A 26,125-nucleotide genomic window follows, 5' to 3' on the forward strand; every position below is an offset into this window, starting at 1 on the left:
AGGTATAGTAAATTATTCTCCTCGTCTAAGTAATACACGATGCATAACTTTATTTAGTGTTGTTATATGTTATAGTTTACGCCCTTTAATGTTTAGTAGTAGAAGTAGTAGGAGGTGTAAAAGTAGATATTAGGAAGCGATAAGAGTCGACTATAAGTAGGTAAGTAAATATAGTAAAGCGTCGCGCCTACTATTAATCACCTATACAAATAGCATCACTTCTAAAAGTAATGCTATAACTGCCTTACTATTATTTTTAATGCCTTACTATGTTACGCGGTAATCACTTAAGGAAAGAATGATATAAGGCAATCATATGCTAGTCTTATGCGCACATTCGATCACGCTACTTGATTATTATTGTACGGAGTTCATTAATTATTGCCGAGGTTACTATACCCCCTACTGCTAGTGTTGCGCTATTACTTCAAAGTTTTGTTGCAGAGATCTCCGTAAAAGCGCACCGTAGGCGCTGGCCAATACCATCCTCACCTCTTCTCCTAGCTTCTCGGTAGCCTCACCTAGACCAACCCCGCCCATGTGTCGCCCACGACGACATGCTTCATCGTGCAGCGCCACATGGGTGACAGTCCCGCCTCTCGGACGACAACATGCTGCCCTTCGGTCTTCCACGCTGCCTGTGATGAAAGCACAACCGCATGCTGCAAGGCTCCCACCAAGAGTGTCACCTCGTCAAGTGCAACCATGGCGCATAACAGCAATTGCCAAAGTCCAAAGCAACCTCAAAAACATTCCATTCCGCGGCATGAGGCAGCGCCCCCGACTCCATCAAACCCCACCATTCCTTCAATCCCACAGTCTTCCAACGCACCGCTAATACCCTCCACCAAGCGGCCCTTTTGTATCTTACCCGTTTCGGTGAAGCTTGTCGGCTAGTTTTCCTATGCTCACCTCCGTTCCAACAGAATTCCTTTCCAACCCTCCCCTACTCACTACTGCTCACTTCATTGGAAAGAATGCTGTTCCATCGTCCGCAATGCGAGTGTTCGACTTCCAGGAGCCACCAATCGTTTTCCTAGGAGCCGGCCAGACACAATATAAGCCTCCTCTTGGCATTCAGTTGCACTTGTGCCAAACCATCCGCTTCTTTGCCGTTGCTCTGTTTTGGCCTTTACTTTTTTTTTCTCAATCCTTCCATCTCTTTGTCCGCGGCGTGTGCCAAAACCCTACCCTGCGCTACATGCTATGCGTGCCGTGTTGTAGCTTGCCACATTCAATAGTTCGAATCCTTCACTCCTTCACTCCATTCTCGGGAAGCGACAACACGGCACGAATATCGTGCACCCAGCAAAGAAGCCAAATCACTCCCTCTACAGCACATGCGGCTTCTACTTTTCGCATCTCAACACCATCGCTTGGCTCAGCCGCAGGTCGCAAAGTTGTCCTGCGGGATGCCTGCAAGACTCACTCGATGCTGATAACTGTCTGATCCGGGCTTGAGTCGTAGCCTGGGCGGTACTGCGTGACCAGTTGGGACCAACAAGTGGTGCAGCAAGCGCCTCCAACTCAAAGCATTAGCGCGCCTTCGTCAACACCATGACCGAATGAACCTTTCCCCCCTTGCCCGAATCATTGATTTGCTTCGGCTTGAGGTATTACCACCAACCGGAGCCGGGACAACGGCACGCTGCACTGAAATTCGGGCAGGATTCAAAGAGGCCTGACAGGAATATAAAAGGGCTGACACCGACCTGCAAGAATCGTTCAGCAAAGACCCAGACATCTTCTCCATCATCCCTTCCAACATGTTCTTCGCCACCCCTCTCATCGCGGCGTTCTTCGCCATGGCTGGCTTCTCTGCCAACGCCTCACCCTTGGCTACCGTCCCAGTACCCACGGATATCGTGCTGGACACCAAATGGCACAAAGCAACAGCCAGTGATGTGGCCGTCATGGCAGCCAACGGCTCGTTCTGGAGCACCGAGGAGGGTCACCCAATGAGCCTCCCATTGGACACGCACGCTCTCGACAAGCGCCAGTCCGGAGTCTACCGCACCAACTCATACAGAGTCGGCGATGGCAACCCCCACCAAAACCCATTCCAACAGCAAGTCACCCAAACCCTCAAGTGCGGCCCTGGTGGCGGATGCTCCGTCTCCATTTCTAAGACGCACTCGGTCAGCTGGACCGCGAGCGCCAATGCCGCCTATGGCTGGATCTCCGGCGGGTTCAGCGTATCTGAAAGCTACTCGACTGGCAGAACGTACACTTGTAATGGCAATGCTGGCGGCGACGTGTGCATCTGGTATAGCTATGGCGTGACGGCCTATACGGTGGCATCTACCAATTGCTACTATTTCAATGGACGGCCTTCCATGTGTCGGAATCTCGGCAATCGGATTTTGTACTCGCCTAATAAGTGCCAGCAGGGCTCTCCTTATTGTGTTCGTGGCTCGGCCTGCCGTAGTGAAAACCAGGGGTATTATGTAAAGGATAATGCCCCTGCTGGAGGACCGCCGTGCTAGATATCGCAAGGCTGAGGGGCTCGGTTGAGGCTGCGATGTTGAATTCACGTTGCGGCATGTCGATGAGAGGAGAGAGATGGATAGAAGAGGAGGGTGGGAGATGCAGCAGCTCCATGTCTTCGTTCCAATGCGCCAGGCAAGACAACGTATAGTTATAACTTGATATTGAAAAACTTGTGTTTGACGTGTTGATTTCCCATCAATTCCGCCTCTGTGATGCCTCTCTCTAAAGTGCTCAAATTCTCAAGCCGTACACAAACAGCAAGCATGTATTGTCTACTGACTTTGATGTATTATATAGTAATTTGTACATGTATGGCTGTAAAAATAAGGTTCTGAAAGCCAACATCATCGAGAGCTAGAGTAAAAAAAGGCCAAAAAGAGTTGGCAACATTCAACATTTGGGATTCCCCAGTGGTCACCCACCTGAGTACTGATCAAACGATTACATGGTTCAATAGGCCAGAGCGGACGGGATGGCTTGCTTTCATGCATCTATGGTCGAATGTGCCAAATGATATTTTTTACCCTACATAGTTCTTAATATCTATGGGCATTTCTCAAGTCTTACTACTAACTGACGAAGCTTGATAGTACGAGCGCTATATTTCTCAAGTCTTACTCCTAACTGACGAAGCTTGATAGTACGAGCGCTATCTCATGCTTGCAAATCTCCAGCATAGGGTATTCTCTCATTGCGAAAGGCATTCACTAACGCGATCAAATGAAGACTACGCTCTGCCCGTATATCCCTGAGGACTAGTTTCAAGCAAGAATCGCATTCTAGGAACTGGAGAACATCCATCTCGTAGTCGCAACACATAAATCCGCTACATGGCCATCGCTAGGGAAGCCAAAGCCATGGCCTTGTATGGCGATTTTCCCCGGCCTCCTTTCTCGAACTACTCACTGGTTCTACGATGGTAGCCCACGGCCTCGGTTCTGATATAGCGGACGACGACCCGGATTCGTCGACAGAGGGGAGCAGTGCAGTTATGCGAGCAAAGAATGCCACGAACGCCACAAGCGCCATAGTCGACGCTGAAAAGACTAGATCATGCAGCTCGCTTATTACCCGCATGAGCTGAAAAAGCCCGTGGTTGCATTCTGTCGGGGGTAAGTATATGCTTGGCAGCATTATTTATTAAAGTCACCATGAAGCTACAGCACGGTGTATCCCATCTTTGTAGTCTACGTCGGCGTGCCGTACCTAACCTAACCTAGTATAAAACATGTCGACCGGAACGTTACAGCCCGGAACCAACGGAGCAGGCGAACCAGTCAAACCCCTATACCCTGCTGCTGGACTTGGCGTAGAGTTGGAAGTCGGGACGCWGGTCTTCGAAAACCCAATTGTTTCCAAGCGGTGGAATAATCGAGTAAGCGAAGCCGATAAAGCACGTTACAGAGCTGGGGCGGACAATGTGAAAGGCTTGGCTCTTACTTTGTATAGACATAAGAAGTCTCAAGATAAATCTCCGCCGGATCGAGTCGCTCACCCAGAGGCCGACGATCCAGGCGAAGCGATCCCACAACCAGACGACAATTACTGGGATCTCACGGCCGAGCATGGCGGCACCAGTTCTGACGATCTCAAATGCTTTGCAGTGCTCCAGGGCGAATACATCTTGAACGGGAAGCTCCTCAAAGTGAAGGAGGTGGAGAGAGCAGAAGATGGAGGATATGTGGAGTCTAAACTCACACGCATTGCGGACGAGATCATTGCTTTCCAGGTAAGCATCGCCCTGTCTTAATGGACTTTTTAATCGTAGCCGACCTACTGATTCATTGTAGAAGAACATCGCATTGACTCGTGAAGATGGGCAAGATACGAAGTTCGAGCCATTCCAGTACCTTACCGCCAGCTTGAAAGGGCCACTGAACGAGCTCCAGAGTGAGATTTTCAGAGATGTCGGCCGCTGGCGCGTCGAGAAAGCTCTTGCTAGACCTGTTGCGCAGGTGCAAGTCACAACCGCGATGCCTATTGAATATCTCAGTGAGCTACCGTCGGCACTTGGCATGGCTGACTTCGATATATTCAAACTCTTTGACTTGTCGGTGAAAGAAGAGCTACTAGCAAAAGTCACCTGCAGTACCTCGAAATTGCGCAATATTGTGCTGCTCGACATGAATTACAAGGTCCCGGCCAATTTCCTGGGATTCATCACGCTTTGCAGCATCTACGCATACCAAGCGGCTCGAATCAATCGATTTGCTGGTCCAAAAGCGGTCTGCTCCCTTGTTCCTAGGAATGACTTTAATACGTAAGTCGCCCTGCTCGAATGATGCTCGACTCATCCATCTTCTGTTCCACCTTGTTGATACCTTTCACTCTTCTAGACTTTTCGCCCATGTCAATGGTAAAGCCGTGATGAAGGAGAATTTCCAGACCGGCTACAAGTATTCGCTCGCAAGAGTCATCGCTATCAACTTGGGTGAGCATGTGAGCGTGCTAAAAGGCACGTTCAAATGGGGAAATGTCAAAGAATTGTCCGTCTTCAATTGGTTGGAAGCAATCGGGAAAGAACAGGGCAAAGATCGATTAACAGTCACCGATGGGGAATCGGGGGATGGCTCGATCGGTCGGCTTGGCGATTTGATGGAAAGCATCCAAGGTCAAGCAGACAAAGCTGTTGTGAGTCTGTTGGATTTTGAAGTATCTTTCGTACACTGACAATATCGCAGCCAATCTGGGAGTTTCGTGAATTGGGCCCTGCAACATTAAACGAGTGGGATGGCAAACAGGACTGGTTGAAAMTCGGCATTGCAGCAGTTCCGCTGAAGAAGAAGCTGGTGGAGCTCAACAACGTATTCGCATCTTTGAAACACTTCAAGGTTGAACCGGTAAAGGGGGGCACTGAGCCACAAAAACCTGTGGAGCGTAATAAGGCGCTGGTTCCCAGACTACATATCTGATGAAAGTATTGTTGTCTAGGTTGTGATATTTAGTAGGACAATTCAATTCCAAATGCGAATGCCGCTCTGTCGTGCTGAAAGTCCATAGTTTCAAGCCTTTCTTTCTGTTATAGCGCAGTCTACAAATGCCATACCCCAGGGATGTTCGGTAGTACACCGGCGGGCACACGAAGTGAAAGTAGGCACGGAGAGGCTGTTCCAAAGTCCCATGGAAACTATGTCGAGATCTTGAAGCGCTCACGGGTACATGCAAGAGCGCAAGAGAAAGAAGGCAGTAGACCCCGATCAAGGAAATGACCAGAGCTGTCGATATGAGGATTGTTCGCCGGGACAAATCATCCTTATTCATTCCCGCCATAACCTAACGCATCACTCTCTACAGAATCGACGATTTTAGGCCTGCTAGATTCCTAAACACTAGCAGAGTAGCCCGTCAATTAAGCGAGAGAGCAGTTAAGGGCGCTGCTCTTGTCGATAATTTCTTATATCGACAGCTCTGGAAATGACTCGATATCTGCCTATAGAATGCACTTTTTACCCCTTTCAGTGAGCCTCTAAGCCCCTCCCCGAGCTCAATCTGCCCAGCATAGCATGACGCTACTAACAGCCGCCTAAGTCTTGACGCTGACATTATCAGAAGCCTTGTCCTTGACAGCGCTAAGGAATTCTTTGGGGTCGATAGGACCATACCCCGGCTGGGTGGTCGCGGCCGGTACGTATTGCTGGATCCAACCCAGAATCTGAGGCGCCGGAATGCGAATGGACAAGTAGTCTCCGCTCTGAGACACGGAAGCAGCGGTACGATGCTCGCTCGAACTCTCGGATTTGGCCACGCTGAAGCACAAGACTCCACCGCCTGCACTCATATTCTTCTGCAAGTCCGCCGCCTTGGTGCCCCAGGAGTCTGCGGTCTGCTTGAGCACAATGTGCACATCCTTGACAACGATGAAGGCGATGGGATACGCGGGTAGAATCGTCTGAACTGGAGTTGCTGATGTGGACGTATACTCGGGCAACCGGTCGAATATACCTGCGTTGAACCAGGGCCTGGAAATCTGGACTTTCATACTGCGGAACGCAATTTGAATTTCGACATTTCTGGTGTCGTGAGTCTCGTGGCTGGATCCTGCAGTGGTGGTCTGACTTCCAGAGGCAGATCCGAAGAATAAGTCGATGGTCCAGTCAGTGTGAGATCCTGACGCGGTCTTCAATGAAGAATCGTAAGTGGTGGACCTGGAAAGACTTTGTCTGGTCTCGGTCCAAATCGAGGCGTCCCCATCCTGGGGTACCACAACAGCCTCCGTTACATCTGCGTGTTGGGGGGTGGCGGATATGTCTTGACCACCAGGTTGGCCTGGCGCGTGAAGCGCCTTGAGGGTGGCATTGGACGACTTGTCGAGGATCTGCATCAAGTATTCAATGTCGAGGGTCAATGACGAGATCTTCTCCTCGAGTTCGTAGAGGAAAGCGGAGGTATCGTTGCCGCGAACCTGCGCAGTCGCGAGCTGAGACCTCGCCAAGGCTTCGCTTGCATTCTGTAGCGATGTTTGATTGGAGATGCATTCCTTCTGCATCGTCATGAGTTGCTCGAATTGCTCCGCCGTGAGCGGAGGCTGGGCATCTGCCTCCATGATATCGTCGAGCTCCTTCTTGGCGCCCTGACCGAAATCATTGAAGAATGCCTCTTGGTTTTTGGCATGCTGCATCTTGGCATCAAAGTACATTTTGATGAGTTTAATGGCAGTGTCCGAATAGCCTCCGACCATCTTGTCGCGGCTTTCCATGAACTTGTTGCGTGCTGCCTGCTCCGCATCCTGCAAAGGCTTCAAGTCCTGCTGGGATGCCTTGACGTCGTTCCTCTTCGTGAGCAGCTGGCCCCTTTCTCGCTGTTTGGCGAACATTTGCTCTCGGACCGACTCCTCACTAGAGAGCAGATCTTCAGGCTTGAAAGCTGTGCTAAGCTTGGTCGCCCAAGTGGCCGGCGAGAAGTAAACGGGGTAGACGTCTTCCGCATCGTCTATGCTTCGCATCACTGATGCTCGTAGACTCTCCTTGGCACGTTGAAGAGACCCCGAAGCGCTCTCCACATCCACGAATCCAATGAAGCGGCGAACCCGATGGTATTGACCGCGAATCAGCAACATGGTCCACATTGCTTCCAGTTTCTTATCAATGACCGGTGCGAAATAGGCGAGCATACGATTGTAGTTGTCGATGGCAGCGGGCGTGGCGGTCGCCATATCTTTAGGTCTTGCGTTCAGCTTGAATTGAACCCATCGAAAGCGTTCGATTTCGTATGAATCCAAGATCTTCTGATACAGGTCAATCCGAGGAATGGTCTTGCGCTGATCCTCTCCCTCGTCATCCGGTACTAGTACGCTGGAAGGTTTCTCCAGTTTGTGCTCGTCAAAGTCGCTAGGAATGTCCTTTAATATGTCATCCTTTGGGGGAATCCAATTGGGGRCTTCCTCCAGTAGCCATGCACATATCTTGTCTTGATCCGAGTGAATGAGATCCGCCATTGTGTCGTGCTCCGGGACAGTGGGGACCAGACTAAACAGGATATCATTGTATTTGTCGGCCAGCTGTTGAAATCATCAGCACAGGTCGAGTTGTGATGCAACCATACCCACCTTCGCCCCGGTAGGACCGCCCATCACATTTGAAAGTGGTAAAATGTCGTTTGCAAGGCGAAATTCTGCTTCCTGGACCACCTGCGGCTTGACCTGCTGAGCATTGATAGTATCACTACCAGGATAGTCGTAGGTTCCTTTGTCCAAGATGCGTGCCGCAAACTCCATCTGGAAGATCTGTGTCGGCTTTGCATTTGGCTACGCGCTTGGGTCAGAGGGTGTTTTGTGATTCCCGGGCCCTCACTCATACGAACATGATTGATTAGGTCTAACTTCTCACCGTAGAGACCGTTGAGAATGTCGTAAATCTGTTGCACTGGGCTCTTGGCTGCCATCTTCAAGACTTCCTTGACTGGAATATCTGCTTCTCTGCTTCAAATGATCCCGGTATATGATCGAACGCTGAGCTGGGTGATGTGCGATAGAAAGTCAAAAGGTACTAGATCAAGGCAAGAGTGAACGACCATGCATTCGTATCAAGTACATGCAAACGCCTTTCCTAGCCAATGGGTGTAGCGAGGCGTTGGCGTGTCTCGCCAGGCCATGCATTGCTGTCCGCGTTTGCATACCTCCGGCGCTTTACAGTGCGTGAGGTCTGCTGGCTGTTTCTACGCTCCACTATTGGTTGACTTAGTCGGGGGGCTGAGATCGAGCAGGAGCTGAAAGCGATGCATTCCATGTTGTATGTGGGAGCGGGAGTGTAAAAGTCGAGCCGTTCTGTTCTAGACCGACGTGGAATAGAATCCACTACTGCACATTAACCGACGCCTCACATCCATGCAAGCCACGTAGCTTGGCAGTCGCCCTCGTACATCGGAGTGTGTACCGTGGACAGTCTATACATGACTACTAACGGCACTAGCCAGTGGAATGCATGCACGTTTGTAACAAGTGCAGCACGTCTCAGCCAGCCTCAACAGTGCAGCCGAGCCAAGCTGAGCTGAGCCTACCGCATCTGCATCAGCGACTTATAGGAGGTGGCCTAAAGAAGGCATCGCATGGTCTGTCTTCGACAGTCCAGATTCAGGCCCACGGCTGCAAGCTCTGCTCGGCTACGCTCTACCTGGTCCTCAATCGCAATGCGTGACAACAGTGGCAGCTGGATGCAACGTCGGCTCAAGACACTTGCTGGTGTATTGACCCTGCTGAATTGACCCGACTCCTCCAGGGCGAGCCGTTGGAGCAGCCGAGACACGACATGAGGCAAGCAAAGTGGTCTTGATGCAAAGGACAAAACATAGTGCCCTGGTTGATCGAGTCTTTGTCAAGCAACATGTCGTCGTCCGTCGTACCTTTTCACCCGGGGATGCGTCTTGGACAGGGGTAGGTTTGCTATGCAAGCACACCGCTGCGTACCTCAACTGACAGATTTACAAGGTACAATACCTTCACCCAAGAAACAACCATTAACGATGCAGTGCAAAAGCTCGACGGGGTCCGAGCGACCGACGGAGATCTTCAACACGCAGCGGAGCGCTTTCTGGACGCAAAGGAAACCGTCACTGCCCCCGAGATCCTCTCCACGCCAACAGGCCATCTGGCGCGGCAGACCGGCAAGGTCAGTCAGACAATCAAATGGGAAGCCCTGATCATTCGACATCTAAGTGATGTCACAAAAAGAATGGATCTTTCTGGTCGGTTTTCACCTGTGATCGTAGTGACCGCAACCATCTAATGAGTGGTGAAAAGGTGCTCATATCATCAAGAATGACGCTCGTGGTACCAATACCAAAGTGCGTGGATACTTCGTGGACGAAGTCGCATTCGGGAATGCAGACCTCAACTATCTCTTCCACGTCGACGTCGTCAACCAGAAGCTAGTCGCGCACGAGGTGAACCAATTCGTGCCGCTCAGGAACGTCCCCCCTGCGCGCTTCACCGAAGTCTACGGCGATGGTTTCGTTTCCGGCTTTCTGGAGGGTGGTACGTTCAATGCTCTGGTGTCTGTCAAACTGACCCAATCCACACCACCCGAGGCCTTCGAGCGCGCCTTTACATCAGCATTGGGCATTGGGCGAATGGGATCTCTCGGGTTCAATGAAGTGGGCCACTCGACGGGATCGGTCAGCGCTGCAGATCTGCTGAGCGCGCATGAAACGTCCACATCGTAGGCTGATGAACAAGCAGTACCAACCAAGTACAGTGCTGATAAAGACAGGGTTTCGTGGACAGGCGGCGGCAAGATCAGACCAGTGGACGCCACCGACTGGGACATTGTCTCTTTGAAAGAAGCTGCGATGAACTTTCCAGACGCTGTCGCCGAGTGTCCTGACAGAGTGAGCGCAATCATTACCAAGTACACTGCTCTGCGGAGTTTCTACCAACAGTCCCGGCGAGGAGTGCCCTTGACTTACGAAAACGCGGGCTTCTATGCACATGGCTTGATGGACCAATACACCGTACGAACTTTGATCATCGAGACAGGGCACTACTAACATCTGCTTTCTCCAGGACTACAAAGTTCTTTCATCTCGGACTCGAGCTTGTAAGCATTGCTTTGGTATGACTTACGACCAACGATCGTTGACGCCTCCATAGTGATCAATCATATGCAGGAAGATTCGACTCCTCTGTACGAGCAAAAGGTTCGCAAAGATTTTGCCGCAGTAGCAGCGGCTATGAACAAGTTTTACGTCGATAGCAAAGCAGCTCTTGCCGCGAGACAACAGCTCGTTCCGTACGCCGGCTTCATCCAGGGGCGGTTGACTACCGGTCCGGAGCCTGTAAGCTTGTTGGACGAACTTCTTCCCCCGAACCCGTTGTTGCCATACAAAGCTACGATTATTGGTTTGGAAACCGCTCTCCGGGATATATATCTTGAGATGAAAAAGATTGCCAAAAGGGTGAGCATTCTTCGTCATTCTGGAAGAAAGAGCTGATGTGTGAATCGCAGGTGGATCTTTTGGCTGTATTCCCGCAGGTTCTGAATGATGCAAACCGGCCGCAACAGTTCATCAGTCCTGCCATCTTTCGCCTGCTCATTCCAGTAAGAACGGTCGTTTGGCTCCGAAGCATAGTCGCTGACTCTTACAGAGCAAGACTGCCAGCACTGACCCTGCGGGCACTGATGATAGCGATACGGAAGCTGCTGTTGAAGCATTGCGCAAGGAACGAGATATTRCCGTTGTTGCGGTTAAAGCACTTGAGAAAGAGAGAGACATTGCCGTCGTCTCAAGTGAGGTACTCAACAAAGAGAAAGAAGCCGCTGTTGTTGCTCTTGAACAGGTAAGTGATAGACAGCACGGCCGTGAGAGATGCACCTTAACACTGCGATTCTGCAGGTTCAAGAGAAGGTCCAGGCCGATCAAGCAAAATTCCAACAGGAAACGGAACAGGCCAAGAAAGACTTTTCGTCCTCGACCGAAGTCCTCAAAAAGGAGCGGGATACTGCTATCGTCGCTCTCGCACAGGTAAGCGGTCTTGCAAAAAAAAGACGATTCTGTGATATTGACTTCTCCAAGGCCCAAAAGCAGGAACAAGCCAATCAAGCAAAGTCTCAGCAAGAGATCGAACAAGCCAAACGAGATCTATCTGCCTCTTCAGAAGTAGCGCGGCAAAAAGAAAATGAACTTCAGAATCTGACAGTCAGGCTAAGCGATGCTCAAGAAAATGCAGATTTCTCCACGAGCGTAACCAAGTTTTGGAAGGCCAAACTCAAAAACGGGGTCGGTATGGAGACGAGACTACAGGTCAAATTGAGCAATGGCGCCCAATACGACGGCATCGAGGTAGGGGAAAAGCTGGATCAACTTTTACTCACCTGGGCCCAAGGACCCAGCGCCTCCCTTCCTTTCAGATTCGTCCCGGCGAATGATTTCGTCAAGAGAGACGGGAAGGGGGTGGACAATGGTCTAGACTTTGTCGRGAAGTTTTGCTTCATAAGGCGCGGCCTTGTTGTCCCTGATCTTGTCTACGACTTGAAGATACGAGCTCCGGGAGAGATTGTCATAGACTTTCATCGCTGGCTCCTGCTGGCAGGAATTGATCCAGATCAGCAGACCCAGATAATGAAGCTGCACGGCTCACGGATTGACCTTCTTCGCCAGAAAGGCCTGAATTTCTCCTTGGGCCCCTTGGTCGGTTCTTCCCCTGACAAGGGGGGAAACAATTGGGAGCACATTCCCCAAGTCGATGAGTATGATGTAGTGCGTCGCATTACATTCTTCCTCGCCAATAATTCGATCGTGGGGCTTGCAATCACAACCGATAAATTCCCGGAATCCATCCTGCCAGCTGCCAACATCATGGATCAAGGATTCACGAGGAGAGTCATCGAGCTGCTTGATGACATTCGTATTCTCCGTGTCGAGCTCTTTGGAGGATTCGCGGAAAGGTTCACGGACGGAAAGACGCAAGCTCTGACAGCTGCCTGGTTCTGGACAACCGATGGACGGAAAGAGGGATTTGATCTCTACCCAGATCAACCCCATCGTCCAAAATGGCAAGGAACACCGCCTATAGCCGGGTACGTGTTGAAAGGATTCTGGGGCGGCTACGGCGAGATCTACGACCGCGTCGGCGTCATCTGGGGCATTGACGCGCCAAAGGAAGAACAGTATGTGGCTCGCAAGGTCTTTTGTCCGGATTATGACGAGCTGCAGAGTGCATCGTGGAGGAAGTTTGTCGATGGGTGGAAGAAGCCTGGATATGTCATGTCGAGAATTGCAGGCACACTCACAGAGGACAGTGTTACTGCCACGCTCGGGGAGATCGATGAAGAGAATGGTAAGCTCAAAGGCTTGTCTTGCAACCAGGGAGGTGATGATCTATATGGTTTCAAATTCGAGTACTCGACGGGTAAGAATATTTTCGCAGGCGTGGCGCCAAGCGGTACAGGTGCTTGGACTGCCATCGCCATGGATGGAGTGGATCGAATTGTCTCCGTGACTATCCGTTGCACTCCATCACAGGGCAGAACCGTGCCATTCCACGTCAAGTTTGTGGGAGCAAATGGAGCCGAGGCAGACGTATATGGATCGAGAAGTGACGCCAAAACGTGGTTCAATGCGTCTTCAACTGGGCGGCAATCAATGACAGAGACGGCCGGGCGAGGGCTGTTCCTCAAAGGTGTTGCGGTTCAGCGGGCAAGTCTGATGATTTACTCCATGGCGGTCATCTGGGGACCGCAGTGACTCGAGAAATGTCAAAATGTCTTGCTTTTCATACATCACCCGCTTGCTTGCTGTGTAGTTGGTGGAGCAGTAGTTATTCGAGCGGTCGACCTGGCTGTTAGCTTTGAATTCACAATACTCTTTCGATGCGGCTCTACAACGACCAGCATATCTTCTGTGTAGCTATCAATCTCTCGTTTGCTACCTTGCTTCGTGCGTGCCGAAAGAGCATTTTGGCTTGGTCACGGATCTTGCTATCAAGTTCTTTCAGTTTCCTAACATACTTGTAGTATATAAGCTCCGACACCTCCTACTCTACTGCTTCTTCAAACATTATAGTAACCCTCTCCCTAAAATTGTACTTATAATGTCTCTCTGTAAGCCGTAGGCTATATAAATAACTCTTATGCAAATGTTTCCGGAAAACATCGGTCGCTTGTAAGAAAAAGATTAAGATGTAGGTGTGTGWATAGGGGTGAGGGCGCTGGTTGAAACGACTCGGAGGCGGAGATTTCCAACCAATGTGGCCCGGAGCGCAGTGAGGCTGAACGCCTTCCAGCCCATGGTAATCTCATTCGATGGGGACAATCCAGATCCTTCGCCAAGATATCATGTACGACCACCACAGCCTTGCTCAGCCACAGAGCACGCTGTACGATACATCTACTTCGCAATTGAAGTCCTCATTCATCTTTAGATAGGCGTGAAAGGACATTCATGTGACTTACTGTTAGCGAGACTACAGCAGGCGCCATGGCCCCTGACGGAACCTTTGTCTACAAAAATCTCAACCCCGAAGAATACTTCAGCATACGCCTACTCTCGATCCTACCCAAACCAGCTTACGACACCAACAACACCAGCCCGATAAGATGCCTCCTAACACACGTCAATATCTGCAAATGTCAACTAGTCCGGGGTATCGCAGATGAAGCGCTCGTGTCCCCGGTTCCCAGTGTGAATTTTCACGCACAAGTCGAAAAAATCGGCCAACAGAACTATTAGAGACACCACATGTGCTTGGTTTGATGGCAGATGCGAAAGCTGGCCGTATCCCAAAGTCCAAAGTTGGWAAACCGTGGCTGGCCGATCAGAAGAAGGCTTCTAAGCAGGGAGCCAAAATTCCGTTGGAGGCTTTTTTGAATATCACAGACCACCCAGAAGAGACTGGCGGTGGCGTGACTATCGTCCTTTCAGATGATGATGACGACGACGACAGTGAGTTCAAAGTAGGCTCCTCGGCGGCTGGCAGAAAACTTCGCCGTGGGCTGAAGAAGATCTCTCGCAAAACAAAGAGGATGTTCGAAAGTCCATTTAAACGCCAACAGCAAGCTCCACGCCCACAGCCACAGCGAAGAACAGAATTAGGACCAAAATTCATTTGGGGAAACTATGTTGCACTCTCATATGAGTGGGGAGAAGGCCCTTCAGATCAGCAAATCTCCATCACAAACTGCTCTGCAAGCGGCGAGCGAGGACCAGAGGCCTCCTTCTACGTCCGTCAGAATTTGTACGCCGCACTCCGAAGACTCCGTCTGATGCCGCAGTTCGTCAAAGGCTGTCGTCTTTGGGCGGATTTCATTTGTATCAACCAAAAGGATATAGATGAGCGGGATGCCCAGATGGAAATCATGAGCTCCATTTATCAGCGAGCGGGAAACGTCCTCGTCTGGCTCGGCGAAGGGAATGAGACGCTGTATAAAGCCCTAGATGATGTGCAATTCTTTTCGACTCTCTATCGTACAGAGTTCCAAGAAGCATACGACGACGTCGATCAGCGACTCGCATTCATATGGCGGAACTCCGCCGCCGTGAAGATGAAAATGATTTTGAGTTCGCTGATTGACTGGAGTCACAACACGGAACCTCTATACTCAGATCTCCTGGACGCCTTCTTTTCTCTCAGATACTGGCGTCGTCTGTGGATGATACAGGAGCTAGTCACAGGCACAGCGGATATGGCTCTGGTTCTTGGCGATAGAGTCACGGAATGGCGATACATTCGGGATGCCGTCTTCATCTTCGCCGCCATTCGCGATGCGTTCGCCGGTGCAATGAGTTCTGATGTGCAGGACAACATTGTACATATTGCCAAGATCGCGCAGCTGGAGCGTGAAACCCACCGGAAATTCATCCAGCCACCGCTTGATATGGATAGTCTCTTGCAAATGACTACTCACTTCCACAATAGTCCGACATCAGGTCCACAACGAGGTGATGTTCTGTGGCAGGCCTTCAAATTGATATCTTATGCCAAATGCTTCGATCCCAAAGACCGCGTTTTTGGAATTCTGGCATTGCCCTGTCTGCCAGATTTGAGGATTGAGCATGATTCGAAGAAGTCAATTGTTAAAGTCTATGAGGAGTTTGCTGTGGCTTGCATGAATTGAGGGAGTAGCCCGCTTGATTACATCTGTCTTATTGATGGCGCGACGGAAGAGCTGGTCGAGTATCGGACAGGAAAAGGCAGTATGGGAACAGAGACCCGAGGAGAGAGGCTTCCCTCCTGGGTTCCAGATCTATCCTCGGGAAGAGAAACCGGTATCATCGAGGGGAGCTTCCGCGCGGGTTTCAAATGGAGTCGTTTTTACGAAGAAGGCTGGGAGGAAATCGGTGCAGGACCTGAAATCAGACTAGTACCAGACCGCACACTATCCATCCATGGTTTCGTTATCGACGTCGTCGACGGTCTAGGCGGGATCATGCCCACGTCCGAGGGCTCAATGGCAGACCAYCGAAATCCGCGGTTTCGGGGTGATTTGACCCAACCGACAAAGTTTTCGCCGTGGCCATGCGAGCACTTCACTCCCAAATCTGCCTTCTCCGCGTGTCTCACCGCGGGTACGGATGAGAATGGCGTTGGACGCTTTTATACCCACGGGCAAGAATTACCGCTCCTCGAATCCTTCGTCAACACTTGGACTTTCGACGCGTCGCTGAGTTTCATCGATGCAAACGCCGGGCTTAAACTGGGAGGTGTGTCGTTGGAAGAACACCTCACAAATTGGAATTCTAACCATCATGTCGTGGATTGGAAGACATGGGCTCTTAGAAAGACTGTTGCGTTGCGGACGAAGAGAAAGAGGCTGGTAGTTACGGAGCAAGGGTACTTGGGTTTGGTGCCGAATAGTGTTGTCAAGGGCGATGTTCTGATGATCCTCAAGGGACATGGCAGACCAGTTGTTGCTTCTGAAGTCTGGGCGGGAGATGGAGGAAGGACGTGGAGATTGAAGGGAGAGGCGTATGTGCCGGGCATGATGTTGGGGGAGATGATGGATGATGAGGTCCGGAAGGAGATGGAAGACTTGGTATTTGTCTAGGAGGGTGATACAAATGTCGATCGCTTTTGTAGATGTATCACTCGAAGTCATGAARCTCAGTTTAGCTCTGATTTACATGACACTTCCTTTGATGGTTCTAAATTGGCCGAATCGACGTCCGATGCAACCAAATATCGGCGGGTAAAATGGTTGGCCTGCATCACGACTTGCGGCACAGGCTGCGAACAGTTCTAGACTACGTTGGCTAATACTAGGCAAAAGGCCACTACGATGGGACAGGCAAATCTTTCCGTCGAGTGACTTGGCTAGCTCTGTCTTCTATCAAAAAGGAGGCTTGACTGTCAATATAGGAGAAACTTGAAAGGGGTTTCTCTAGGTACGGCTATATCCTCTTCACCTTGACACTATGTGAATACATGACAGATTAGATGATTTCGCAATACGACCCGCGTCCTAAACCTTTGTTAGGGCATTTCGTTTAGGGTAGWCCCACTCCGAAGGAGCGCAGCGCTACGACTTCCTTGAAGCGCCGGCGGCAGAGCAAATCGCCACCAACAAGGCTGCCGTTTTAAATAGGCACCGACATCTGCAGGAGTACAACCAATCTTGTTGCTAGAAGGGCCAATTCGTTACTAAAGTTAGGAACTCCGATACCCCAAAGCCAAGCGGATGATGGGATTGCGTGTAAGCTGCCGTTATATATTGACCAGCGCTCGTGAATCTTCTACATCTCGATATGTTCGACCTTAGTTTATCGCTTCCTTACCTGATAGCTGCGTCTTCCTGACAGCTAGGAGCTTCATCTTGTGGTACCACTGGCTCAAAGCGTCTTCGATAGCAAATCAGCAAAGCGGACAATCCTAAATCGCCTTCACAATCACCACTGTGCTCCTTGAAATCCTCATCGCCAACATCGCCAATCGTCGATCATTTGCCATTAGGTCAACCCTCACCACAGAAATGGAGCCAACAAGTCAACAGAACTATTCCTGTCCCACCGACGATCCAAACCAATATCCCACTCACAACCGCACGAAATTCTCCTCGGATTTCCCCAAAAATTCACGGCTATCCTTCCAGCGGTGGCATCCTAATACTACCTCTCGACATAGCCATAGCAGAATTCCTCGGAATTCCACGACTAGAAATCACACATCGCGATCCGGATCCTGTTGTCGAGGATGCGTTTTGTAATCGTCTCCGCTTACTAGGCGCGAAATTGTGGGAGAGTGAGGAAAATTATGTGCGGAAAGTGATTGGATTTGTTGAGATGTCGGAAGCGGAGGCTAAGGAGGGGATTGTAGTGGGTTGGCCGATAAGGAAGGGGAGGGTGGAGTGTGGATCCTTCGAACGCTTACTCCGGACGCTGCGATGTTGGGCATGTGCGTGAGTATGGAGGAGAGGTGTGAGTTGTTGGAAAGATGGGGCGCGATGTTCTATGAGGATCCGTGGGAGGTGGAGGAATTTGAGGGAGTCTTGTTGGAGAAGAACAGCTAGGGATGAATCGGAAAGAAGTGGAGCAGAATCTACTTGGAGCACGGCGGGTGTCTGTAATGTTACGCTGCCGCACGCTTATATGTATGCTTGTCTTCGTCGAAAGAGTGAGCATGCCAATGAAATGATTTCCACCGTTTCTCTAAAGGTAAGAAAAGTAATTGAGAGAGCATTGCCTGCACACGACAAGCTATGTTGATCGACTCCAAAGTGGTCGAAATCTCCCGAATAGACGGCTAGAATGCGATGCTCGCTACATACCCATCATCTGCGACCACATTATGCATCAGCCTGCATCGACTTCGATGAGGATAGAGGGTCGAATTCCCAGTTGGGATACTGGCTACTAAGGGCAGTTGAAAGGAGACAGACTGTCTCGAGCGGAAGTCCGTTGCCTCTYTCTTGGTATCACGACAAAGAAGACACGGCGACGAAGACGTAGAGACGCAGGCCCTGACTAACTTCCACCACTTCCATTACTACCATCCTTGTTGATAGTGCTGAACTTTCTTTCTTGTTCAATTTGTGCGTCGAATTTCCGCTGTGCCTCTGATCTGTCGTCAAAGGCATCGCCAGAGTCGGCAACTTCATCGAGCTGTGAAGCTTGTCGTTCGGCTTGCTGACGCAGTCTGTCCCACGCACTTTCGCTGGGTTGTGATCCAGAAGCTACCGGGGAGGATGAGGTCGAGACTTTGCGGTCCAACGGAGAAGGAATTGGTGAGGAGGATGCATTCTGATGACTCTGAGAAGTGCCCCACTGATCACCGTGTTCGCCATCAACGTTCTTACCATCCGCGCGTCGAATGGCCTCGAGGAGAGCCCTCTTGTCCGTTTGTTGATATTGGTCCTGATAGTCTTCGACAAGAGGTCCTTCCGTGGGCGGATTGCCATCCAAGTGCTCAGCCATGCTGTTCTCACCTTCATCGCCCGGACCGTCCCTGTGCCTACCGTCCAGACGCTGGTGCAAAGGCCACTGCCTTGCTATCTCGGACGTCACCTCAGTCTTCCTCTCAGCACTTCCATCCTGAATTAATGGTTGTAGGATGTCTCGAATGTTCATTTGGCTCTCCACGGTGAGGTAGTCCTTTAAGCGAGGATCCCGACGCTGCCCGGAAACGGCCACAACCATACTGGCGTACGCGGAGGAATAAATTCCAAGCATCAAATAAGCACTTGTCCTCATGGCATGCCAGTGTGCCCTTGCAATGCGGCCGCGGAAGAAGAGGAAGCGGTCGGGACTAAAGTAGGTCCATTTAGGCGCATAGAAAGGGAAACGAAACGTGTGTCGGCCTAGCCATGAAAGCGCGAACGCTATCCCGAGGCCTACTGATCCGTAATCGAGGAAGTTTTTGCGCGCTTTGATAAAGTGGAAGGCACACGCATCGAGTTCTTCTTGTTTGTATGGACGGCCAAGTACTTGGACGGCTTTGTCACTGCTCGTCTGCATGCTTTGCCCTATGGATCGCACCACGGCCGCTCTGCGTGATTCGGTCTCCCACGAGAGGCCGGACAGGTCGACGTAGAGAGGCGGGAGACCATTCGGGCGTGTGATGGGGAAGTGGGTCTCGGCTGGCTTGGATGATCCTTGGTCGTCTGATGGGGGCACATTGGGTGTGCTCTCATCTTCACTGCCCATTTTAGGGTCTAGAGGAAGACTATACTGCCAGCAGCATTGATCATGAGACGGAAAGTTTATTAGAGCAGGACATACACTGATATAGATTCACTTGGAGCTATGGCTGGAAGATGGCGCGTGCTCGGCGCGGCGCGTAATTGTCTTGGCACGCTAACATGATTGGCACACAGAGACGTCTTCTTGCGTGTGCTTTCTCCCTCCCTTCAACAACACCGCCTTCGACTCTATTGCAGAGCAAGGCAGTCTTCTCCCGCACCGCCGACAAACACATGCYTGAGTGACATGCCTTCTCTTAATGAAGCTAGAAGAAAACGCACGCTATGACGAGAGCACTGCGGCCAGCTGCAGCTTGCCACATCAAAACTGTGGGTCTTTGGACAGGGGCACATCGGTGCAGAAAGACATCTTGACCTTTCCGAGGCAATAGAGCGAAGCGCAAATGTCTTTATTTGCCGCACATTCTAAGCAAAGCAAGTGGCTCTCTATTGCAGCATCATTGATTGAGCCCACGAATGCTTGCTCAGTCATGGGCCTTCAGACGCAGCAAACGGAAAGTGGTGGAGTCTCTGCGGAAACGTGCATATTGCCATCCATGTCGACGTGAGCGGTGTTTCAAACGATTTCCTCTGGGTCCTGTTCCCTTCCCTCCTTTCCTCCGTTTCTTTCCCACACAACCCTCTCAAAAGTGGCGACCTCACGGCATCATGGCAACAAGCAGTTCAAAGAAGCCTCATGTGCCCGACGAGTTGCTGAAACAAATCTTCAGCTCTCTGCAGCCGCCACTACCAGAAGTTCTAGGCCGTGCTCGTTATGAGCATATCCAATTCGCAAACGAAGATGCAGAAGCAGTCAACCAATATATGGCCACACACGAGCAGTTACTCCCAAGACTCAAGACGAATGACGAGCAGCACAGGATCGGCCTCTCCACTCTGAGCAGCATCATGCGTGTCTGTAAGCGTTTCGAGACTATTGGTCGGCCTCTTTTGTACGAGAGTTATCCTGGACAACCGCTTGCAGGACTTCAAGCATTCAACCGCACACTCATTGGTAGACCCGACCTGGCTCGCATGGTGAAATACATCACCATTGGCTGTTGGGAAATCGACATGCTCCAAGGGCTGGCCAAGTTCGTCATGGCCTTTTTGCATACAAATGTACCCTGCTGACTTGTGTATGATACAGGTGGTGGAAGACAACAATCAAAAAAGTTAGTTTCGGCCAGAAACTCCTTCCAGCTCTTCTCAAAAAGGCCGAGGCGGGACACGAAGACGCTCAAGTTGCGCTGCTGCTCTTCCTCAGCACCAATGTCCACACCATCGACCTTTCGGCTCCGGTACTTTTCCACATGAGTCTGGTGAAAAGCCTCGTCAAGGAAACAGCACAAGAGAGACCAAATACACTTTTCCGGGGCGAAACCGAAGACCTCTCACCCACAATACCTGACACCCTACCGCTACGCAAACTGCAATCTCTCGGCATTCGCGAGGGAGACACATCCCTGACTGTCAGCGTGAGTGCATTCAACGTGCTGTTACAACTCCAGACCATTACGTGTCTCACGCTGTACCGTCTTGGCTGCAGTCATGATATCTTACCTCCCATGCCGCAATTGCAGGAGCTTTGTCTGTGGAGATGCACGCCAGACGCCGACTTCTGCGAATCCTTGAAAATCTGCAAGGGTCTCAAGTCGCTCAAGATCATCTGGCCGGGCATGGGCATTGACTATATGAAGAATGTGTATACCTCCGACACGACCATCGACTACAAGTACATTGGAGACATGATCAGCGAAAACTTTCCCTTGTTGGAGAAGCTCGTTCTCGACCCACGCGAGGCGGATTTGTACGGAGCATCCTGCACGCAGCTGCACAGTCTACGACTCACTTCAATGAGGTACTTGAAAGAGCTTAGTGTCGAAGCTCAAGCCCTTTGGGACAAGCATACCGCGGATGATCGTGCGCCATGGGAGATCGAGGTTCCATTGCCACGCCTTGAGCATTCGCTGCCTCCATCAATCACCAAGCTTGCCGTCTTGGTTCATCGCCGTGGAGTTCATGAACCAGCAATGGCCGCAGAACGGACCAAGTTGCCGAGGAATCAGATGCTCATCCTCAATTGCTGTCTGATGTACCTTGTGGATGCTCCGAGCAGTCTACGTTCCATGCATCTGGATATGCCATATCATGAAGTTCAAAATGGATTCACGGGACTTGAGGATCTGTTCAAGGAAGTAGGATTCGTGCACGGTGTCATCAACGCRGATCCTGAAGTCCAGAGGGTCAGTCCAGTGGTGGGATCTATGACGCCAAAAGAACAGCGGGTCAAGTTGCGGGAATCGTTCGACATGTGGCTCCCTGAGACTGATAGCTGGTGTACCGTCATCATCAGAAAGTCAGGAGATGTCAAGTCGGAGACTGAGCTGAAGAGCTGGAGGGCTGTCTTGGATGACAAAGTCGAGGGAGCCCGGGATTGGGATTGTCAGGGCCGCTGATGAATGCTTTCGTTGCCTTTAAAGTATTGGATATGCTACAGGTCTTGCAGCAAGGGGGGTCATTATGTACAGCCCTCGTGAAGGTACTTAGTAAAGCACGAATGTTATTCGGCTCAGCAATGTCGATGGCGTGCTGACAGCCAAATCAAATTGTGGAATGATTCAACTTATCGATGCGGCGACTCTCTCCGTTATGTGATGTCCAATTCTGCGACTGCAATCTGTCTCCAACTCTAATGGGTATGTTTTGGGATCAAGTAACAAATGATAGGAAGAAGAACACCGTACCTTGCTATCGGACAGTATTTGCTAAGACTGGCAACCGTGAGCAGTCCTCTCACACTACCCCAACCCTAACCCTATATTTCTCGGCGTTAGAGACCAAAGCCAGGCGGCCATGCTGCCACCATCTCTCGTCTCGAGACTGTCCGAGCGGATAACATTATCGATGAAGATAGAGGCAAGGGATCTGCTGAGATAACATAGCGATCTGATATGGTAACTTACCAATCAAATTCATTGACTATTATTTTGAGAGAAGAAAAAGGTCGATGATTTACCGACTCATCTTCATCAACTCCTTCAGGTATATACAGACATCAAATCGTTCAAATTTCGTGACTGTCAACAAGCCGCAAACTGCCATCCTATACAAATGTTTACGAGCTTGCCGGCGGCGCCTCACCAGGAAGGGTGCTTCCGTCGTTGGAGTTGAGTGGGCATCCCAAGTTCTTCAAGAAGGGAGCCGCATCCTTGGTGAGGGCGTTGGCGAGGTTCACCGGGAGGTTGAGGGTGTTGCCCAACAAGCCAGGGGTGAATCCAATAGCCGTGTACGCGAGACAAAGTCCGTTGGTGGCGGCGTTGGGGTCGAGAGTACCGTTCTTAATGTAGCTGCCGACTGTGAGGTGTCAGATTGTGTGTCGACGTAGAGACTTTTATGAGTGACTTACGGTTGAGGCCGAGGAAGTTGTCCTTGCCGACGTTGCCTCCGAATGGTCTCGGCTATAATTTTGTCAGTATCTTTTACACTGTGAGCGGGCGGAATTGCTACTTACGTCAATGTCGTACATGGCGAAGATCTCGCGGCCAACTCCGTTGGTGTATGAAGTCTTGCGGTTGTACCAGTTCTCGGGCAACTTCTCTTCGCCGTTGAAGTAGTAGCTGCCGTCGGAGTTCTTGCTGGCACCGAAGAAGGACATCATGGTCTGTACGAGTTAGCCTCAAGTCTATGTAAATGACATCATTCCAACTTACTGCCTCATTGGCGGTGTGGCTTGAGCCAGGCATCAGCTCGTAAAGGAAGGAGGCGGCTCCATAGAGAAGGAGGGATCCAGGTCCGAAGAAGAAATGCTCGTTATCCCTCTTGGATTCGTCCCAACGCATGCCACGGTAGTGTCCGAGGTTGATCAGATTGCACACGCCGTCAGTGCCACCACATGCAGCCATCATCTTGGTGAACAACTGCAAGTTTGTCAGTGCCATATCTTACGGAATAGGCCATAGTGAACTCACAGTCGCGTTCATCTTGAAATCGTCTCCGTTCTGTCCAAGGTAGAAGTCGTTGCGGGTAAGAGAGGTGTCTGCCTCGAACTTGTTGTKGCCGTTGAGACCGGGCTCGGAAGCCAACAGGTTCGCTTTGCTAGCAGTACGAGACGTGGCGTCACAGCCAATGCTCATCTTGTTGGTGCCCATGTAGTCACCAGTGAGACCGACTCCAGCAATCGCGAGAAGATTGGCAAGGCCGAAACCAGTGTTGTACACATTCTGCTGAGCGTCGACGAGCTCATTGTATGTGGTGATACCATCGCCTGATATACTGTGGTCAGCGGATTGCGCGAGGATGAGATTATGTTCTTGATCTTACGGGCGAGGAAGCCGTGGTTGGCCAGCACGTTGAGTCCTGGGCATGGTCCTCGAATGTCGGTGGCCGGGTTAGGCTTGCGGAACTCGTGTTCAGTGTCGCCAGGGGCGGGCACAGGGATACCACCCTTCTCCGACCCTTGCTTGCCGTCCTTTGCGCCCATGTAAGGGTACTTCTCCGTAATGGGCGCAGCGGGAACATGGTCTGCGTTGAATGGGCACATGGGTCCATCTCTGACGGTGTTCAACGTCGGGGAACGACGAGTAGGAAGCATCGAGGAGTCGACCCCAGGCACTTGAGGAACCCATGGGTATGCGAAGGCGCTCTGTGCAGCGGCCAGCGCCAAAATGAAAGACTTTGGTGCCATCTTGATTGCCGAGTATGGAGTTGTTGCGTTCCGAACAGGTGGGGACGTAGGGCCTATCCGCGGTGGCAGGTTGATATATATGATATCTTCCGAGTATTGAAGTACCATACAAGGAGACTAGAAATTACGGTGACCTGCCTCGGCTCCTCTTGCTCGTTAGCCTTTTCTGCGCAAATTCAAAGCTGAAGTGAACAAGGTCACATTGTTCGACGCGCTACCCCGGAGTTTGTTCTCAAATCCAACCGTGGCAGCGTCCTCTGACCAGTCACCTATCGAGCTTGAGATCTGGCTGGCCTAGAATCCGCTAGATCTCCAGCTAGTATAGGCAGTGATCATCATGGCGCGAACCCAGCGCCTCGACGGACGGGGCCTAAACGTCGATCAGAGTGAGACTGAAATGCAACAGTAGATGTGAGCCATGCGGTGTAAAGTGATCCTGAGCCGAGGAGTTCGAGCTACTTCATTTTAGCGTCTGCCTTGACAGTTCCGCGTCAAGCATGCATCGATGGAGTAATTGTTGCTGACATACCCGTTGGCTAATGGCTTGTCTTTGATTTGTTGGATGCGGGGATACCAGCCAGCACGTGCCGAATAGCCTATAAAACAATGTGTCACTTCTCATGTTTGGTAAGAATAAAGCACTGAGTGCGACAGGTCCACAAAGATGGCAGTACAGAGCGTAACAAGGTCGTCGAACGTCAAGACGACTGCTGATGTATTTAATTCTGTTCAGAAAGCCTACCAATGGAAGAAGATTCCTTCATGATTATCTTTGTCTTGGTGAGATTCCAGAGTTCAACCGTTGAGATCACCTTGAGATCACCATGCTTTCAGAATTTGCGGGGAATAGTCGAGCGTTGGTATTTCGAGGTGTATGCGTGCGTTCGCACTGGTGTCGACGACTGCCGAGGCGGAACTGCTGTATACAACGGTAGCTGAATGTAAGGTGCTTGTTGTCTTGCACCAAAGCGTTATTTCTGTTGCAGGTGTTGCGCCGCTCAGATGCTACACCTCGGGGTGAACACACAGAACCTGTGGGCGAGCATGTGGGGTATGGTTAGAGTTGGAAGGGTCCGGCGGATCCGGGAAGATCTGCCTTGGCGGATCAATGATTTGGTAGATCAATGATGTCTCCTGCGGCTCGAGCGTTGTCCCTTTCTGATCAAGTCGCACAAAGCAGGTCTGCTTGTCTGACCAGACGGAAGACAAAATTCCGAGGTTCGATATATCGATGCAGCCCACCACAGCACAGCTTACTCAATCTAGCGTCCACCACCAATCATCAATCATGCGTGCCAGATGACAAAATAAGCATGGCTATAGTCTTCTCTCTCTCTTTGTTGACGCAGCAGGGAAGGTTTTAGAGTTGCGGTTCGCGGCCGATGCTTATTGCTCATTTGAATAGGGCACTACTCACTACTCTCCGAAGTTGAGCTCCCTGACCATTTCAGGATCAAAGGTGGCAGTAAGGTGATCTTTGCTGACTGTCCCTGGTATYCGAGGCCTTGAATCTYCTGGAACTCTTCAAAATTAGCACTTCGACATCGACACTGCGCCCGTCGCCATCATATCGTGGGAGACACAGAACTGGTGAGCAACATGTGCAAGTGACCGTTGACGTTGGCGGAGATCTGCCCGGCCGGGATGCTTGCACAGAGCGTGTATGAAGACGTAGACGTTGCTTTGGCCGCAGTCCGACAGCAGATCCTGCCCACCCGGGACAAGCAGGCCAGAGACGATCAACAGACGCCACGAGACGTCGCGATTTCTGGATCAACTGTGAGCAGAACGGAGAAAGGGCAGATTTGTGATGGACGACCCTGCGCTAGGGTGACGAGACCAGAGA

At 50.9% G+C, this 26,125-nt stretch overlaps 10 protein-coding genes; 6 read left to right on the plus strand and 4 right to left on the minus strand.

The window, feature by feature from the left end:
- Positions 1-579: 579 nt before the first annotated feature.
- On the plus strand, positions 580-897 carry RCC_06749 (uncharacterized protein; the record flags this gene model as incomplete). Its single annotated transcript, XM_023772010.1, has 1 exon — positions 580-897. One exon carries the CDS (start codon positions 580-582, stop codon positions 895-897), a length of 318 nt encoding a protein of 105 aa, XP_023627778.1.
- An 869-nt stretch (positions 898-1,766) lies between these two features.
- RCC_06750 (uncharacterized protein) lies at positions 1,767-2,486 on the plus strand (the record flags this gene model as incomplete). The annotated part of the gene is made up of 1 exon (XM_023772011.1): positions 1,767-2,486. One exon carries the CDS (start codon positions 1,767-1,769, stop codon positions 2,484-2,486), a length of 720 nt encoding a protein of 239 aa, XP_023627779.1.
- Positions 2,487-3,718: 1,232 nt separating this feature from the next.
- On the plus strand, positions 3,719-5,402 carry RCC_06751 (uncharacterized protein; the record flags this gene model as incomplete). XM_023772012.1 has 4 exons in its annotated part: positions 3,719-4,219; positions 4,281-4,750; positions 4,827-5,121; positions 5,172-5,402. The coding sequence occupies 4 exons, from the start codon at positions 3,719-3,721 to the stop codon at positions 5,400-5,402; spliced, it is 1,497 nt and encodes a 498-aa protein (XP_023627780.1).
- Positions 5,403-6,013: 611 nt separating this feature from the next.
- Positions 6,014-8,370, minus strand: RCC_06752 (uncharacterized protein; the record flags this gene model as incomplete). XM_023772013.1 has 3 exons in its annotated part: positions 6,014-7,987; positions 8,036-8,233; positions 8,290-8,370. 3 exons carry the CDS (start codon positions 8,368-8,370, stop codon positions 6,014-6,016), a joined length of 2,253 nt encoding a protein of 750 aa, XP_023627781.1.
- A 938-nt stretch (positions 8,371-9,308) lies between these two features.
- Positions 9,309-13,167, plus strand: RCC_06753 (uncharacterized protein; the record flags this gene model as incomplete). 2 transcript variants are annotated; one of them, XM_023772014.1, is made up of 10 exons in its annotated part: positions 9,309-9,358; positions 9,413-9,669; positions 9,725-10,142; positions 10,194-10,434; positions 10,487-10,520; positions 10,574-10,878; positions 10,929-11,021; positions 11,069-11,260; positions 11,317-11,445; positions 11,497-13,167. In XM_023772014.1, 10 exons carry the CDS (start codon positions 9,309-9,311, stop codon positions 13,165-13,167), a joined length of 3,390 nt encoding a protein of 1,129 aa, XP_023627782.1. The 2 variants fall into 2 exon arrangements, with proteins under 2 accessions (XP_023627782.1, XP_023627783.1); XM_023772015.1 differs by lacking the exons at positions 10,929-11,021; positions 11,069-11,260; positions 11,317-11,445; positions 11,497-13,167 and having other exon boundaries at positions 10,487-10,535; positions 10,591-10,676.
- A 1,007-nt stretch (positions 13,168-14,174) lies between these two features.
- Positions 14,175-15,536, plus strand: RCC_06755 (uncharacterized protein; the record flags this gene model as incomplete). The annotated part of the gene is made up of 1 exon (XM_023772016.1): positions 14,175-15,536. The coding sequence occupies one exon, from the start codon at positions 14,175-14,177 to the stop codon at positions 15,534-15,536; it is 1,362 nt and encodes a 453-aa protein (XP_023627784.1).
- A 2,842-nt stretch (positions 15,537-18,378) lies between these two features.
- On the minus strand, positions 18,379-19,557 carry RCC_06756 (uncharacterized protein; the record flags this gene model as incomplete). The annotated part of the gene is made up of 1 exon (XM_023772017.1): positions 18,379-19,557. The coding sequence occupies one exon, from the start codon at positions 19,555-19,557 to the stop codon at positions 18,379-18,381; it is 1,179 nt and encodes a 392-aa protein (XP_023627785.1).
- Positions 19,558-20,261: 704 nt separating this feature from the next.
- On the plus strand, positions 20,262-22,051 carry RCC_06757 (uncharacterized protein; the record flags this gene model as incomplete). XM_023772018.1 has 2 exons in its annotated part: positions 20,262-20,686; positions 20,743-22,051. 2 exons carry the CDS (start codon positions 20,262-20,264, stop codon positions 22,049-22,051), a joined length of 1,734 nt encoding a protein of 577 aa, XP_023627786.1.
- Positions 22,052-22,710: 659 nt separating this feature from the next.
- On the minus strand, positions 22,711-24,279 carry RCC_06758 (uncharacterized protein; the record flags this gene model as incomplete). XM_023772019.1 has 6 exons in its annotated part: positions 22,711-22,949; positions 23,002-23,053; positions 23,107-23,256; positions 23,306-23,512; positions 23,564-23,859; positions 23,916-24,279. The coding sequence occupies 6 exons, from the start codon at positions 24,277-24,279 to the stop codon at positions 22,711-22,713; spliced, it is 1,308 nt and encodes a 435-aa protein (XP_023627787.1).
- A 335-nt stretch (positions 24,280-24,614) lies between these two features.
- RCC_06759 (uncharacterized protein) lies at positions 24,615-24,901 on the minus strand (the record flags this gene model as incomplete). XM_023772020.1 has 2 exons in its annotated part: positions 24,615-24,734; positions 24,809-24,901. 2 exons carry the CDS (start codon positions 24,899-24,901, stop codon positions 24,615-24,617), a joined length of 213 nt encoding a protein of 70 aa, XP_023627788.1.
- Positions 24,902-26,125: the final 1,224 nt, after the last annotated feature.

This window comes from Ramularia collo-cygni (assembly GCF_900074925.1).
Source record: "Ramularia collo-cygni strain URUG2 genome assembly, contig: RCC_scaffold10, whole genome shotgun sequence".
Taxonomy (NCBI): domain Eukaryota; kingdom Fungi; phylum Ascomycota; class Dothideomycetes; order Mycosphaerellales; family Mycosphaerellaceae; genus Ramularia; species Ramularia collo-cygni.